At 39.3% G+C, this 17,497-nt stretch overlaps 1 protein-coding gene across 1 annotated transcript in view; it reads right to left on the reverse strand.

Annotated features, from left to right (window-relative positions):
• The window catches only part of C9H16orf71 (chromosome 9 C16orf71 homolog), a 36,503-nt gene that overhangs the window by 17,126 nt on the left and 1,880 nt on the right, over window positions 1–17,497 (reverse strand). Inside the window, exons 2-7 of the mRNA XM_036737383.1 lie at window positions 14,845–15,034; window positions 10,613–10,711; window positions 7,548–8,081; window positions 6,847–6,964; window positions 5,733–5,874; window positions 847–1,020 (exon numbers count right to left, since the gene is read on the reverse strand). Coding sequence (XP_036593278.1) covers window positions 847–1,020; window positions 5,733–5,874; window positions 6,847–6,964; window positions 7,548–8,081; window positions 10,613–10,711; window positions 14,845–14,979 — 1,202 coding nt within the window. The 5' untranslated portion in view covers window positions 14,980–15,034. The remainder of the gene's footprint in view (window positions 1–846; window positions 1,021–5,732; window positions 5,875–6,846; window positions 6,965–7,547; window positions 8,082–10,612; window positions 10,712–14,844; window positions 15,035–17,497) is intronic.

Here is a 17,497-nt window from a genome sequence, read left to right on the forward strand (position 1 = left end):
AGCCTGTGTTTTGTGTTCCATTCAGTCTATAAAGAATAGGGAACCCGGTGACTTGGATTCACACAAAACCTTTCTCCTAAAGAGCTCAATGCTTCTTTTTATCAATCATCTCATTTGTCCCAGAGGATAATTACCCCATTTTATATATGAAGAAATAGATTAAAGTTGTTTTTGTTGTTTTGTTATTTAGTAATGTCCAACTCTTCATGACTTCATTTGGGGTTTTCTTGGCAGAGATACTGGAGTGGTTTGCCATTTCCTTTTCCACCTCATTGTACAGATGAGGAAACTGAGGCAAACAGGGTTAAGTGACTTGCCCAGGGTCACACAGCTAGTGTCTGAGGCCAGATTTGAACTCAGGAAGATGAATCTTCCTGACTTCAGACTGGCGCTTTATCCACTGCCATTACCTAACTGCCTAGATTAAAATAGCCCCATCCAAATTCATGCACTGTGTCTGTATTAGCAATGGGACTAGTAATGATAAGAATCCCTGGGCTTTGTGTAATCTTATAGATCTAATCATGTGACCCCTTCTCAGCCAACTCTCAGGGCTTTCTGTCTCCTAGAGGATAAAGAAATGTGTAGTGGGCCCTTAGTGGTTGGTTGACTTGACTGAGACTAGGTCTCCAAACTCACAACTCTTAGTCCTGTGTTCCCATACCTAACAATACCATTGTAACTAACTCCACAGACTCCTTATTTAATATTTTGAAGTTCTTCTAGTTTCCAGAAGCAGCTTCCTTCCCCCTCCCCTCCCCTCCCCCCTTTTGGAAATGCTCATCCTGTAAAGAAGAAACTGAAAGCAGGCAAAAGCAGAGCTTGTATTTTCTGTGCTGCCATTACCTGGGCTTGTCCTCTCGATTCTGGAATCTGTGTTCTGACCTAGGCAGAGGCACTGATTTCTTTGGCTCAGGCTGCCTGAGGTCAATGAAAACTGTGGGAGGCTCCATGATCCTCATCAGCTTTTCATCTTTAGCCACATCTTGACTCTGCCCTGGTGTTAGGTGTGACATACACCTAGAACTTCTGTGAAGACAAAGGAATATTTCCTAAAACATTTCCCTTGGGTTATTCATTGGCATAGGGTAAAATTTTCCCCAGAGGCCATCATTCTGGTATCAAAGTGGATAAGGAAACTGAGGACAATTTAAACTTTGCATATGAGGTTGGGAATTCTAGTCAAGGTTTTACATCCATTGTCCTCTCACTCCAGAAGTGGTTTCCAAACACTTTAACAGTACCACCAGTTGTATGCAATCATTGTCTTACATATTCACTAAAGAATGCCCAGTAGAAGTCCTACTTAGCAACATTCTTAGCAATACATTGAAGTAATTCTCTATAGAAGAATTAAAACTATGTTATGTAAGGCTTAGGAAGAGAGGTTTCTTTTCTTTTTATTTTACTCCATCCCCATTTCTACAGTAGAAATTCAGATTGGAGTTTCTTGCTCCTCGGAGGAGAATTCTCAGAATTAACTCAGCATCTTTCTTAGAGGCCTTTGGACTCATCAGGTCCATTGCCACCCTGAGAGGATATCTGAAGTGTTTGAACATAGGAAGAAGGCACCAGATGCCAACCCAAACCCCTGGTTGGATCATGGGTGCGCCAGCTCTTCAGATGTCTTAGGAAAGAGGGAATGGACCCCTACGTATAAACATTTTATAGCAGTTCTTTTTGTGGTGGTACTAGGTGCCCGCCCATCAACTGGGGAATGGCTGAACAGATTATGGCATATAAATGTCATGGAATATTATTGTGCTGTCAGAAATGATGAGGCAATGGTTTCAGAGAAACCTGAGGAGACTTGCATGAACCAAGGCAGAGTTAAGTAAAAAGAAGCAGGGGAACGATTTATACAATGACACCAATATTGGAAAGGAAAGTAACTTTGAGAGACTTAAGAATTCCGACCAATTGTGACTCTGGAAGACTAATAATGAAACATACCTCCTGCTTCTTGGCAGACAGTTGGTTAACCAGAGCTGAAGAATGACATGACTATTACAACAGAAACCTATTTTGCTTGATTACACTTTCGTTAGAGGGGAGGGGTTTTTTTTTTGGGGGGGGAGCAAGGGGAAAAGTTGAGGAGAGTAGGAGTGGGAGTAGTGATAGTGATTCCCAAAAGTCAGAAGGGAGTTACCTTGAAGGGACAGTAGTGATAAGGAGAGGGACTAGTCCTCTCATTTCAATAGTACAAGGAGCTCCTGGGTGAGGAAACTCCTATAAACAGAACTTCTCTGAAACTTATATAGACTTTTCTTTCTTTTTTATTAATTTATTTAAAACTTAAATACTAAAATTTAAATATAAAATAAGAAAATAAAAATAAACATTTCAAACATAAGTACAAAATAAGAAAAGGAAAAAAAAAGGATTGCCATGTGTACAGCAGAACAAAAGAGAGGATTCAAAATATAAAGCAACAAATTTCCATTTCAAGAAAGCCTATATAATTAAATACTATACATTGTGTTTAGACTTGTCCATCTTTTCTTTGCTTCCTTGTAGGTTTTCTTTTGTTCTCTGCTGTGCACAAAACTTATATAGTCTTGGAGAGTTTCCTAGAGGACTGAGTGGTTAAGTGACTTGTGTAGGGTTACACACACACAACCAGTAAATGCCAGAGGCAGCATATGAAACCAGATCTTCCTGAGTTTGAGGTCAGTTCTCTATCCACAGTATCACAAAACCTCTAAGAGGGGACCACACCATTAAAAAAAAAAACCAAAAAACAGCAACAACAGCAAAGAGATCACTGGTGGCCTCTGAGAAAGCGGTTTTAGCAGCAAATAGTTTAAGGAGTAAATCAGTGGTGATGAAGGTGAAGCAGTAAGTGTAGTAAATGTAGTAAATGTAGATTGCTCTGCTAAGAGTTAAGAGTTTAGCAGTGAAAGAGAGGGGAGCTATAGGATGAAAACTTGAATAGATCACAGGGTCACCGATCAAACTACCAAAAAATTATTTTACAGAGTTAAGAAAAATCACCTAAAAACCCAAAAAGTCAAGAATATCAAGGGAATCAATGAAAAAAAATGTGAAGAAGGCAGCCTAGCAGTACTAAATTTCAAACTATATTACAAAGCAGTAATCATGAAAACAGTCTGGTACTGGCTAAGAAATAGAGTGGGGGATCAGTGGAATAGATTAGGTACACAATACATGGTAGTAAATGACCACAGTAATCTAGTGTTTGATAAACCCAAAGATCCAAGCTTTTGGGGTAAGAACTCAGCATTTGACAAAAAATGTCTGGGAAAACTGGAAAGCAGAAACTAGGCATAGACCAACATCTCAGAACATATACCAAAATAAAGTCAAAATGGGTACATGATTTAGACATAAAGGGTGATATCATAAACAAATTACAGGAACATGGGAAAATTTATCTGTCAGGTCTATGGATAAGGGAAGAATTTGTGACTAAACAAGAGATAGGATCACAGGAAGTAAAATGGATAATTTTTATTACATTAAATTAAAAAGGTTTTGCACAAACAAAATTCAGCTAAAATTAGGAGTAAAGCAGGAAACTGTGTGTGTGTGGGGAATTTACAGCAAGTTTCTCTAATAAAGAGAATTTCTCAAATATATAAGGAACTGAGCCAAATTTATAAACATAAGGGCCATTCTTTGATTGATAAACAGTCCATGGATATGAACAGGCAGTTTTCAGAAGAAGAAATCAAAGCTATCAATAGTCACATGAAAAAATGATCTAAATCCTCACTGATTACAGAGAAATGCAAATTAAAACAACTCTGAGCTACCACCTCACATCAGATTGGCTAACATGACAGAGGGAAAATGACAAATGCTAGAGGGGAGGCGGAAAAATTGGGACACTAACACGTGAACCCGTATTCAAAGCAAGGTCTTACTGATTCCTAAGTACAGTGTTCTATACCCACTATACACATGGCTCAGAGGTCATCTAATTCAACCTCTACTTGAGAAGTAAGGCCCCAGTGACCATCTGGCCTCCCTCTGTCAGAAGAACTCCAGGAATGGGGGACTTGTGACTTTACAAGGCAGCACATTTCACTTTTGGGTGGCTTTGAAGAAAGGGAAACATAGATCAGTGTGAAGCCCTTCCAAGCAAAGGGTGTGGCCAGTATGTAGGCAGAGAGGATGAGCTGGAGTCAGGGATGGCTAGCAGGTGAACTTGACTAGTGCAAAGGGCACATGTAGGGAAGTAATGACAAATGAAGTTGGGGAAGTTAGAGTTAATCAAGATTCTTTATCCTAGGCTTAAAGGTAGCCATTCCAGGCAAAAACTAGAGGTTTGTTCTATTGTAAAGATTTTTCAGAAAAAGCAACTATGACAAGGGAGGAAGGAGATAGATGGATAGTCCAATAAACTTAAGCTCTTTTCCTCAACAGCTCCTTCTGGCTATAGAAAAGAATTCTAACTATATATGTGTTTGGCTGTCAATCATATTTAGCTGTTAAACTGCAGTAGTTATCTTTCTGTCTACCCACACCAACTGACAGTTACATGAATTTTGACAACGCTCTTCTTTTCTATGCCATTTTTCTGCTCTAGCTCCATAATGACTCATGAAATTTGTCTTTGGATGAAATGCTTGGACAGTCCTCTCTAGCAGATCATAATGTCCTGCTAATGGGAGGAAGGTAACCCTCCCAAATAGCAAGTGATCTAAATATTCAATTGAATTCAAATAAAATCAATGAATATTTATTAAGGTACAATGACTTAATAGATTAGCCACTGGCCTCCCCAAAGTAGGGGCTGTGGATTTGAGTCCTACCCAGTAATCAGACTACAAATTGTATCATGCTCTATTTTGAGAGGCAGAATGGACTTGGAGCACTGGACTGAGTCCCATCTCTGACACTGAGGTACTTCAATTTACCTAACCCTGCTGAGTTGAGCCTCAGTTTACTCATGGGATTAGACTTTATTTGACCTTAGGGTGTAGAATTAGGAAGACAATTATAGATTTCTAGCCAAAGAGGACCTTGGAAATCATCTAGTCCAATTGAGTGGGAGTAGGAGAGAGGCAGATCTAGGTTGGTAGAAAAGAAATACTTCCTAAAACAATTAAAGATTTCCAAAGAGGAATGGGCTGCGTTGGGCAGTAATAGGCTTCCTTTCATTGGAAGTCTGAGAGGTTCAACAGTGGCTCGTTGGGGATGAGATTCGTGTTCAGGTATGGATTGGATGATCTTTCAGCTTTGAGATTTTATGATTCTATGAAATTACTGTGATCACTCCAGTCCAGGTCACCATAATCAAATCAGAAGGGAAATGAGTGGCTTGGCATGCTTGAAAGGGAATTTCATGGCATGAGAAACCTGGGGCCAGGAGGGATCTCAGAGGCCATACAGTCCAACCTCATTGTTCTACTTCATTTTTCTCTGTGCCAACATTTCCTGTAGTCCCTTCTAACAATCTCTAATTTTATTTTATTCTATTTTTGTAAATAGTATTTTTTATCCAGTTACATGTAAAGATAGTTTTCAACATTCATTTTTTATAAGATTTTGAATAATCTCTAATTTTAATACATGGATGTAGTCACCAATGATTGAGAATTCAATGGTTTGTGGCATTTCTATTCCTAATGTTAACACTGTTTTGTGTCAATTTAATTCAACAAATATTTATTAAGCTCCTACGTAGAGCAGGGAAGTTTGGGGCACTGTGTGGTGAAACTAATCAGATGTCAGAATTGACTCCACCAAATGCTAAGAAGGCTTACCTGCTTCTGACCTGGCCCTCCAAAGGGTGGCAGAGCTCATCAGAAGGCTTCTTTCGGGGTAAGGATAAATCTTTAGACTGTTTGGCACAGAAGGCGACTAGCTGCTCCATAAGCCTGTCCTGGGAGTTGGACAGAGGGCTTTCTGCAGGTTGGTACACAAGAACAAAAATATTTAGTGATTGGCCAGCTCTCCCCTGCTTCATTTATAAACTAGACCTTTAGGTTGAAGCCATAAGCCCATGAACTCAGATGCTACAGATCTGTTGCAGGTATTAAGTTGCCCCAAAGATGTAAAACTCATTCAAACCATTATGAACTATTGGACTCCAGTGCGGTTCAGTACCTGCTGTAAAGAGACCCCTGAGAGTCAAGAAGACTTGAGTTCAAATCTGGACATAGACACTAGCTGGGTGACCCTGGGCAAGTCACTTAACTTCTGTTTGCCTCAGTTTCCTCATCTGTAAAATGAGGATAATAATAGCACCTACCTCCCAGGGTTATTTCAAGGATAAAATGAGGTGTTTGTTAAGTGATTTGCAAACCTTAAACCATTATATAAATGCTAGTTATTATTATTTCTTAACCTTACATTCTCTCCTCTAAGACTGACCACCTCTACACACTTTTGAAAACTAGAGAGGATGAGTGGGTATCTAGGGGATGATGATCAGGTGAGCATTTTTATTTTACTTATAAGCTTCTCGTGAGCAATAATTATTTCCTATTTAGCCTACTAATTTTTTTCTTTTTTAGTTTTCTATGGTGAAAAGTGGGGTGGAGGTGAATTAGATTTTTAAAAATGAAGGGTTTATAATAGCACATTGAAGTGAGAGAAAAGGAGATATTCATTAAAATCATATAAATCACTGAAAGAGATAAACAAGGAAACACTGGGGGAAGTAGGAAAGCAGCATGTATTTTAAAGATAATCGGAAACAATATAAGAAAAAGTAGAAATATCAGATAGGAAGAATGAAGCAAGAACCACAAGAAGTTACCAAGGAATCAGTTAACAGTTTTTTGTTTTCTTTTTTGTGAGGTTAGGCTTCTTGACAATTCATACAAGGAACTATATACCATGAAATTAATTTTTACTGCATAACAAAAGTCAGACCTTGGTCTTTGAAAAAAGGGTCGACTTCCCAGTATGTGGCTCGTGTTGCATGCTCTCCCTGGTCCTTTTGTGCCGCCAGGTTTTGAAGTATCCCATCTAAATCCCACTCTTCGAGTATCTGAAAAATAAAACCACCTGGTAAGCCAAAATTTATGTGCAAGTTCTACACGGTTACAAAGATGAGCGATTTCTAAATCCAATGTCCTTCCGATTAAGCGTGGGGCACCTTAAAGGCACAGATGAACGTTTAAATTAAATGTCCCTGCCCTGCCCAAGCCAAATTCCAACACAATCCACCCATGTAATTGAATGGCACTGTTTCTTCTCCCCAGGGTATACCTTTCCTTCTTTTCTTTCAGCAAATAATAAGAGACAACAGTAGGTGGGTATACAGGGGCCTACTTTGCCAAAGGCTTAGACATTTCACTTTAAAATGACAAAGCTTTAAGCACGGAGAAAAATGCTTATTAAATAAGTTGGCCTGATTTAAGGACCTCCCCAAACATGGATAATTACTAATTTAATGAGGCCAATCTTTGATTTAAGATGCAGAAAAGTGGGTTTTCTTAGAGTTAATGTAATAATAAATACTAGGAGTGACGGTGAGCTCCCATCACACAGAGCACACAATCCAGAAGGTACTGAAGGCAATCGTGGCAGTTTGAGAACACAGTCCAGGAGGTACTATTTGCTGGGCTTACCTCAAGACACCTTAGTTTCAAGCCTTCATGTCTGACTGGCATCTTTTCTTCTATATCCTCTGACTCAGTAGATTCCTGGGCCTTGGGTTCTGTGAATTGTGAACAATTCAAATTTTCAAGTGGAGACTCCTTGATTTCCTTGCGAAGTATGTTTTTCTCTATCAGCCTTCTTCTCTCTTTTCTCATAGCTTTTATGCTTGTGGAATTTGACTGTTCAGAGGAACATAAATTACCAGCCACTAAACCGTCAGTTGTGAGACTTTTTTTATAAGTTGAAGTTGGGAACTCTTCCACCTGGGGTCCCATGATAAGAGCCTGAGCCCTGTTACTAAACAAGTCCCAGCCATCTCCTTTCTGCCACTTAGTACCTTCTTCAGAGATCTTGAGATGAATGTCTGTTTGAATTTCTTCAATGTGTGCAAATGCCGGACCAATCATTAAAGGCTCGCCGGCATCTTTCCCTCCCAGAATGGCTGAATCCTTTATCCCTCCATACCAGTTCTTTCTAGTGTTTATCACAGGTTCCAGAAGCTGCTACCAAAAAAAGGGCATGTGTTATAAATAAGTACACTAAAAGAGAATCTAATGTAATCTAACTTCTTTTTATCCTAATATTTCTGCATTGTTGAGGTCCTCTAGGTTGTGAAATATCTCTGCTGACAATTCCTGCTGGCATTTTAGGCCCCCTAGTTGAGAACGCAAAGTGAAGCACCAGAAATAAAATCTGTACAAGTTTCTTTCTTTTGAAGTCAGTTTTTATACAAGGGATTAAAAATAGCTTCATTTAAGCTATGCTAGTAATTGGCATAACATTCTAATTTTCCTCCCTGCACAGTTAAAGTAAAAAGCAAACCAAATTAAAATTAGAACAGGTTGTTTTAGGTTCTAAATTGCTGATGTGGACACTGTCTATCTGTCCTGATGGGATTGCCAGTTGCCCCTTTTAAAAATGTAAGTACTGAGATAGAAAGTATACACTAAATTATTATTTCTGGAAACAGAATGTACTAAAATTTAAAATGCCTCTGCCACAAAATACAAAATTTGCAGGAATGCTGCCTCAGGGACAGTTTAATGATACTCTGTTACAAATGCTGCAGTTTAGAAAACTTACTTGACTATGAAAATAAGATAAAGACTACACTATTGTGTCTTCTGATTTGAGATTACTAAGGCTGTGAAATTTAAATAATGAAAACTATTGTTTTAGCCACAGTCTAACTTGGAACAATTGAATCTATGGCAATATGCATAATGTTGTTGCTAACGGGCAGTAAATAAATACAGGTTAATAAATAAACAGGATTATAAATATAAACCTAGGAATACTTTATAAACTACTCATCATAGAGAAACCTGGGGTGGAATAAGAAAACAGAACCTTGGCCAGCAGAAGACTTATTCTGCTAGTCAATAAAGTTGTTAATGCAATAGAATCTACTAATGTAATTTATCGATATTCAACTTATAAATAGTAGAAATATGGGAACATTAAAGTGAACTAGGATGTTTCCACCTTAACCTGCTGACTTAAGGAACAAGGAATCTACTGTGTTTGGGCATTAAGGTAAATGGGGTACATGTGATGTTGATAGGGTATTCTAGGCAGTGCCTTATCACCAGGAAGTTTCTTGTTATATTGTTGGCCAGTGTGACAAAGAATTATATGATCATAAATTCATAGCTGGAATAACCTTAGAGGTTATTTAGCCCCTTCATTTTACATTTAAGGAAAAATGAGGCCTAATGCAGTTAAGGGATTTGTCCACAATCACATAGATATATGATTACAGAGGCAGAATGCATCCTCAGGTCCTCCGACTCCCAATGCAAGGATCCTTCCACTGCACCCTCCTGATTTCCCATGTACTGGTATGATGTTGTAATGAGCTACTATCGGATTCATCTGAGGAATGCTAGTACTAATTAAGTAAGTAACGCAGATATACTGACTCAACTCACCTAACCTCAGAATGTCACAGATAAGTGATTTCTAGAAGAGACCAGCTGGTTCTTCATTGCTGTTTAAACATATACAATAAGGCTGTGTCTACATGACAGTACAACATTTTAGAAGTGAAGGCAAGTTACCTAAAATGTTTTTACTGAAAACAAGAGATCTAACCATACCAAGACAGTCGAACAGGGATGACTGGGTTTGTTTTTGTTTTCGTATTTTTTAAATCTGCCTTGGGTTGCTGGCTAGTGGCTAAGCTAATTAACAGAAGGTCTGAGGCATCAATCCAGTAATATTCTAGCCCCCAGCAGGGTGCTACTGATTACCCCATTTACCATGGAGATGGGTCTACTCAAAAAGGTTTTCTTACTCTTGAGATAATTTTGGTGCAGTCCCAGGTCGATGCATGGCCCCCAAAAGGGATCTAGCCAAAACAATGGATTCCATAGGGACCATAACTTAAATTAATAGCTAGCAATAGCTAGAGTGTGGTTAACCCTCCATCATCCTTCAGGTACTGTATTCTATGTTCTTTATGATGAACTGAACCCCATTACTCTTTCATGGTTCTGATGTGTAGCAACAAAATGGCTGCCATCATAGCATACTTAGAATATAAAGTAATTTTATATAACCATGTAAGTAAGTATTGATCAACAGGGCCTGCACCTGTATGAAACTGAACTGTAGGAAAATACAAATGTAATTTCTTAACTACTGTATGTATTTGCTTTTTTTTTGTATACTTTATTCATTGAATGTTGATTGATATTGCAATATTAATAAAGTATTAATGTATGCATTAATGATTATGTTATTTTATTGAGGTTAATTTCATTTATCATTGTATTTTTATAGTTGTATTACAAAATAAATATTGTTAAAAATGGAAACATGACTCACAACATTGATATCCCAATGCTTAGTATTATTAAGATAACACAGGAAGGATGAGAAACACTTTGAGAACCGGTAGCAATTTTCACAGGTTGACAAAAGTTTTCTAGGTTAAGCAATGTTGGGTTTTACACACAGAGAAAAAGTGGCTGGGTCTTGGGTCATCAAGGTCATAAAGAGTAAAATGGGAAAAGTAGAGTATAAAGAGAACCTGAATGTCTGGGTCATCTTCTAATTCTTCAGTTAAGTCTGGAATCAGATTTTCTTCATCTCGTCGGAAGATGAATAATTCCCCATCTTCCTCATCTGACTGTCAATAAACAATGGACATTTAGGATCATCACAAGAAGAAGTGGTTAACAGGGCAAAAACGTAAGAACCAGGAGAACTGTTTGGCAATCCAAGAAGCTTCTCATCTTCAGTTCTCCTTCCCAGCCCACACTTGGCAGCTTAATCGAGTGGCCTGCCCAGAAGAGAGTTTAAGAGGCCTAACCTGTATTAAAATGGTGATGGCGATGACCAAGGTCAGGGCTAGGAGCATCACAAGGAAATCTGTGGTTTTTGTTTTTTACTCAGCTACTTCCTGGAGAAATGGAAACAGAGCCATCTGGTGGCTTATCTCACTTATCTCCAGCTCTAGCTTCCATATCACCAAAATAAAAAAGCAAATAAACCATTCATTGGTCCATTCATTCATGCAAAAAACATATCATAAATACTTACTGTGTGCAGACCACTGTGGTACGCATTGGGACATATCTAAGGTGAAAACCTGATTTGGAGCCAAAGTAAAATGTTCCTGACAGTGAATAGGAAAACTGTTGGCAATAACATGACACGTTAGCAAAAAGCAAATGATTTCTGTGATTAAATAATGGCCAAGTCAGTCAAATATAGGTCAGGTGGAAATTTTAGTCAACAACTATGTGTTCCTATGCTGAGAACTAGCCACATCTTGGGCTTTTGGAATCACAATGATTGCAGTTTGATACCTGCCATAAACCATACAGGAAGTCCCCAATTTACAAACGGGTTATCTGGAAATGGTCACACATTTCCTCACAGAAACAATCCTATAGCAACATATCCTTGACATGACTGGCTCTTCATTTGTATGGATGTATATTAAGTCTAGGAATACCTATACCAACTATGGAGGGAGCGGTGTGGTGTGTGAAAGGTCACTGGTCAGGAGATGTGCATTTGAATCTAAGCTCCAAATGTTACTAGCTAAGTGTCCACAGGCAAGTTACTTCCCAAAAGCCTCAATGTCCCAGTATAAAATGTATGTAATAACCCTCACACTACCTACCTTACAGGGTTGTCATGAGCAAAGTGCTTTGAAAGCTTTGTAAAGGTCTATATGTAAACTTTTAATTAGTCAATAGTCAGGCCTAATAGTAATTATAGTGGTTGTACCTGGGTATGCCCCTGGAAGGTCCTGGTAAGCCCTTCCTCCTTCCTAAGATCAAAGATTTAAATGAGGAAGGGACTTTGGCATTTACTTAGTAGTTGCCTCATTTTACAGGTGAGGCAATTGAAGCCCAGACTTTTCCAAAGTTAAAAAAAAAAGTAACAAATAGCAGAACTGAGATTCAAACCCAGATTCTTTGATTCCTGATCCAATGTTCTTCTTGTTGAACAAATGTTACATCCAAGAGAGGGTAGACAGCAGAAAGGTCTTCCAGAAGGAAAGAACATTAGAAGCATGGCGCATTCTCCCTGGGGGAGATGAATCACACACAGACATGGAGACTCTAGGCTGCCTACACACACAGAATGAGGACCATGTATCCATGAAACCCAAACAGGGAACCATGTCTGTGTATGAGAGACATGAAGAGGTGAAAGAGCTACTGCCAAATGGAATTGTGAAGGATTAACAACAAGGAGACACGATGTGGAGGAAACAGCTGGTCCTGTTCCTTTACTGGTACTGTGAATCATGTGGACTGTATCCATCCCAAGGAAAGGTGAGACCCACAGAGGGGTGGGTTGTTTGATTTTTCTAGCAATTGTAAGTTCTTCCTCTTTTCAGAGAAGGTTTGGTTGGAGGTGAAGAGAAAACTGTATTGTATAGGTCTCTGAAGAAATGAAGGATTGCATGGAGAGATTACTTGACTTGTTAGCAATGCTGAGAGAGGAGAGTTGCTTTGACTGCTTATGAGCTTGAGCAAAGTCCTTTACATTTTATACTGGGTTAAATAAAACCTACCTTATATTTGATGTTTTGTTACCTTGATGGCCCTCATGGAAGCTAAGAGCTCCTGTAGAGAAAACAGCCAATTCTGATATTTCTAAGGGAAGCCAGGGTATGTACAAGTTTAGCTAAATTCTAATGCTCCCAAGAGAAATCCTGGGTGGAGGCACATGCTAAAGGGATGCAGGGGGATTACTGAGAAGCCGCCGAGACAAACTCAGGCCTGTGTGAACCTAGAGCTGCTCTGGGCCTTGGTTGTACTGTCATAGCCCACTTCTGTGTAGATCTTTCCAGCCTGCAAAGTGGTTTCCTCACAATAACCATGGGATGCTGGTAGTGCAAGTTTTATTCTGTCCATTTTACAGAAGAGGAATCTGTGGCTCTAAGAGATTGGTCACAGGGCTAATCGATCAACAAGCATTTATTGAGCACCTACAATATGCCAGGCACTGGGGGTGCAAAGACAAAATCAACAATCCCTGCATTTAAGACTTAGGTATCAAGCAGATACCTAAAGTCAAAGCTGGGATTCAAACCCACGGCTCCTGATCCCCTTTCCACCCTGCCTCACTGCTTCCCCATAAAGTATCTGTAACAACAATGTTGCTAGGAGCTGCTGTGGGGGTGTAAGGTCAATAACACCAGCACAAAGAATAGCTGCCAGCACAAGTTCTTTGATCTGCTTCTCTAAGAAATGCAACTTTAAGGGGTTTACAAGCTCACTTTAATCAAATATACATATATCATTTACTTAGTTCAGGAGGAAAAGCCAGTACCCTGAACTTCAGAGCAAATACAAACAGAATTGACAAAATACATTATAAACAGATCAAATAACACAAACCAGTCTATCCACAGCAATACATAGTTACCAGAGAAGCACCAACATCTGGATTGTCAAAGCCGGGGAGTGGGGCTGTTTCAACAGCTTGCCCAGAGTCTGGTCTTCAACATTCTTTCAATGAATGCACCTCCAAAGGCAAAACACCACCCTCAGAGCTCTTATACCTGGTTGAGGACCCTGAGGGCTGGGGCCAACTTAGCATTTAGGGTGTAGGAAAGTTCTTCAATCACTAGCACCATATTATATACATTGTTTCAAATCAATGACTCCTGATTGCTTTAGTGCTGAGAAACACTTCAAAACAAAAAGATTCCATTTTACCTGCCCCATTCAAACAAAGGCCAAGCTCATTAAAGACACTTAAGAGAACAGCAAAATATCCTATCCTGATTACCATTACAGTATCAGAGGTCAAGTCTCATTACAGTGACCCTATTACAGATATGGTGGTATTTTCCTGCAATGAATAACTTGTTAGAAATGATAGTCTCAATTTTTGAAAACCATAAAGAAAGTGTAGCTTGTCATAAAAATAGTTTCAATCTGTGTTCAAAAGCTGCTGCTGATACACAGTGTCTCTACATCAAGCACTTGTTCAAGTAATACTTAAATCGAGGTGTGAGAGCCCATGGAGGACAACGAACTCAGTAACACCTTAGTTGTCTGGAGTTAGGTAGCAACCAAAAAAGTGTGGCAAACAGACTGTTAGATTGGAGTTCATCTATCCCAACTCCATTAACTTAATGATAGGGAAATAAGAAGCCCACGGAGAAGTTCCTATCTTTGCAAATGCCCAACATATGAAAATAAACAAATACTTTCTTTACAGAGAGGAGCTTTATAGAGAATATGGAGCTGAAGAAAACAATTGCTATCTTGTTATTCTTTGCCTAGAGAATTTGTTGTAACCTGATCAGCAAAGCACTATGGGTCATTCATTGGGACAGAGAACAGTGCTACCACTTAGAATGCTTCTTTGTAATAGAATTCACGGCAGTGGAACTTTGCCAGTAGCTGCTGCCAAGGGCCATCCTCATCTTCAGTTCAGCAGCATGACTTGTAACATGATTCTCAATAGGATGCTTGGAAGCATTGAAATGTCACTTAGGAAAACCAAGTAACAGTAAATGAGTTGAGAATGGAAATGAAGGATATGGGGAAAAAGGGGGGCGGGATAAAAGAAAATTGAATTAAGAAAAGATTTAAAGACAACAAAATCATTTATGCTAAGTTGAAAACATGAATATCATCTAATTTGGGAAAATTTATAAAAATTAAAAAGGTAAGGAAGAGAACTTGCATACAGAAATATGGAGAAATGGTCACTTAAGTCAATGTTCTGTTCATCACAGGAAAAAAGTTCTCTAACCTATAAAATCCACATTGAACAACTTCTTACCGAGGAAGAATCTGAGTCAAAAGATGGGAGCTGTTCTTTCACTGAAGCCAAGATAGATCCCCACATTGATGTATCATGTAGGCAAGGCGATTGATTGTGGCCAATGAGATGATCTTGTTTATCATTTGATGCCATAGGAAACAAGTGCCATGCAGATACCCCATCCACATGAAATCGTTTGAGGATACCCCTAAAAAAATAGGAGGGAAGGTAAGAAAACTATAACAGATTACGTACATAAAGGTCAGAGTTTAGATGATTTAATTATAAAATTTAGAAATCCTTAGAAATGTAACCTAATCTCTTTATCTTATAGATGAGGAAACCAAATTACACACAGGTAAAGTTATTTCTACAAGTTTAATCAAACACACATATATCATTCACTTAGTTGAGGAGGGTGGTGTTTGGTCCAAACCTGTGATTTCATCAGTGTGTTGAACTCTTACAGTAGAAGCTCCCTCTACCAATGTAGATTGGCAACTGTGAGAATTGCCTTAGGGCACTGAGAAATTAAATGAATTGCCCCAGATCACAGTCAGTAAGTCTGACACACGTGAGGCAGAGTTGAACCCTGGTCTTCCTGCCTGACTCCAAACGTGGCCCTACACTGTTTCACTGTCTTGTGATCATACACAATGTTAATAGCATGGTTGTGCTTTTTCCCCAATTTCAAGATTAGACATCTTTCTACCACACGACAAAGGCTCTCTCGACTTCCCCAAAAGATCTAGGATATACTTAATTCACTTCAACATTTATTAAACACCTACTGCGTTGATGAATTCTGAGAGACAGATGGCAGAGTGTAGAGGGAAGTGGCCAGGAAGACGAGCAGATCTGGGGTGCAATACTGCCTCTGATACATACTAGCTAAGTGACCCCAGATAAATACCTTAATCTTTCTGGGCTCTTGAACAAAGTGTCAAACATAGGCCTGCAAACTGCTTCGTGGCTCTCACACTTCCAAAGGGCGGGGGGCCTTGAGGTAGATTAAAATGTAATTGGGAAATATTTAACAAGTAAATAAAAATACAATAGAACATAGATAACATTAATAGAGGAGCAGCTAGGTGGTACAGTGGATAGAGCACTGGGCTTGGAGTCAGGAAGACTCATCTTCATGAGTTCAAATCTGTCCTCAGACACTTACAGTTATCCCTTCCACATTGAGACTTTCCCCATTTCGGTTTCTGTATATCTCAGGATGGGAATTTGGGGGGAGTTTCGCAGAAGCCATAGGAGAAATGCAAAGACTAGTAGATGACACAGAAAAAGTGTAGAAACTCAGAAATGCAAAAATATATACATATAGTATTATATCATATCAACATATTTTATCTTTTAATACCATAATAATCCAGACTTCTTCTCTGGCACAAAGGGAGAGCCAAAAAATTTTATGTGGACTTACCAGATCATCGGGGTACCATGCCCCTAAACCCCCTGAATGTGGAGGGGATAACTGTGCTAGCTGTGTGACCCTGGACAAGTCATTAACCCTGTTTGCCTTAGTTTCCTCATCTGTAAAGTGAGTTGGAGAAGGAAATGGCAAACAACTACTCCAGTATCTTTGCCAATAAAATCCCAGAATGGGGTAACAAAATGCCTGAACAACAGTGAAAACAATGTTAGTAAGTGATTTTCTAAATCAATATGCAACCTGCAGGGATCCTTAAGGAGATTTCATGGCATTCCTTTCTATTTGCTCTAGGCAACTCTCTAAGACCTAGAAGGTGCTGGCCTTCAATGCTAGAGGGAGTTTCCTCACCTAGGAGAACCTTATATCAAGGAAATCACAGTTTAGTCCTTATTCCCTACTGAGTGCCAAACACTGGGCTTGGTCCTGGGGATACAAAGACACCTCCCCTCATCCCACAAAAAAATAACCCCCAGTTTCAAAGTGCTTACATTCCACCATAGGGAAACATACACAATAAGTATCAAGTACACACATGCACACTCATACACACACACACACACACACACACATAACAAAGTCATTTGGGAGATGATGAAGGGAAAATACTAAGGAGGGTGGTGAAATAGGGAGGATATCATGAAAAACCTTGTGAGGACAGTGGCATGTAAGCTGTATTTTGAAGGAAGCTTGGGAATCTAAGAGGAAGGAAAGAATTTTTTTTGCCAGGGCTTAGGCCCCCTCCCCCCCCATCATGAAAATACATGGAGGTAGAATATTGTGCATGGGGAACCACAAGCAGGCCAAGATGGCCAAAACCCAGGGTGTCCAAAGAGGGACTAAGGTACATCAGGAAAGATAGTTTTGGAGCCAGATTATGAAGGGCTTTAAATGCCAAATAGTGGAGTTTATATTTTATCCTAAAGGCAATAGAGAACCACTGAAACTTCTTGAGCGAAGGAATGGTCATGGTCAGACATACGGCAGGGAGTTCAATGACTAAGCTATTGTAATAGTTTGGATGAAATGCAATAAGTAGAGTAAAGAGGAGACGGATGTCAAAGAGCTTGTAGAGAAAGAACTGACAACACTTGGCAATTGATTAGATATTGGTAGTAAGAGTGTGAGAGAGAGTGGACAGCCTAGGATGATGCTGAGGTAGTAAATCTGGGTGACTGGAACAATGGTAGTAGAGAAACAGAGAAATTAGGAAGAGGGCTGGTTGTCAGTTGG

This window comes from Trichosurus vulpecula, chromosome 9 (genome assembly GCF_011100635.1).
Source record: "Trichosurus vulpecula isolate mTriVul1 chromosome 9, mTriVul1.pri, whole genome shotgun sequence".
NCBI lineage: Eukaryota > Metazoa > Chordata > Mammalia > Diprotodontia > Phalangeridae > Trichosurus > Trichosurus vulpecula.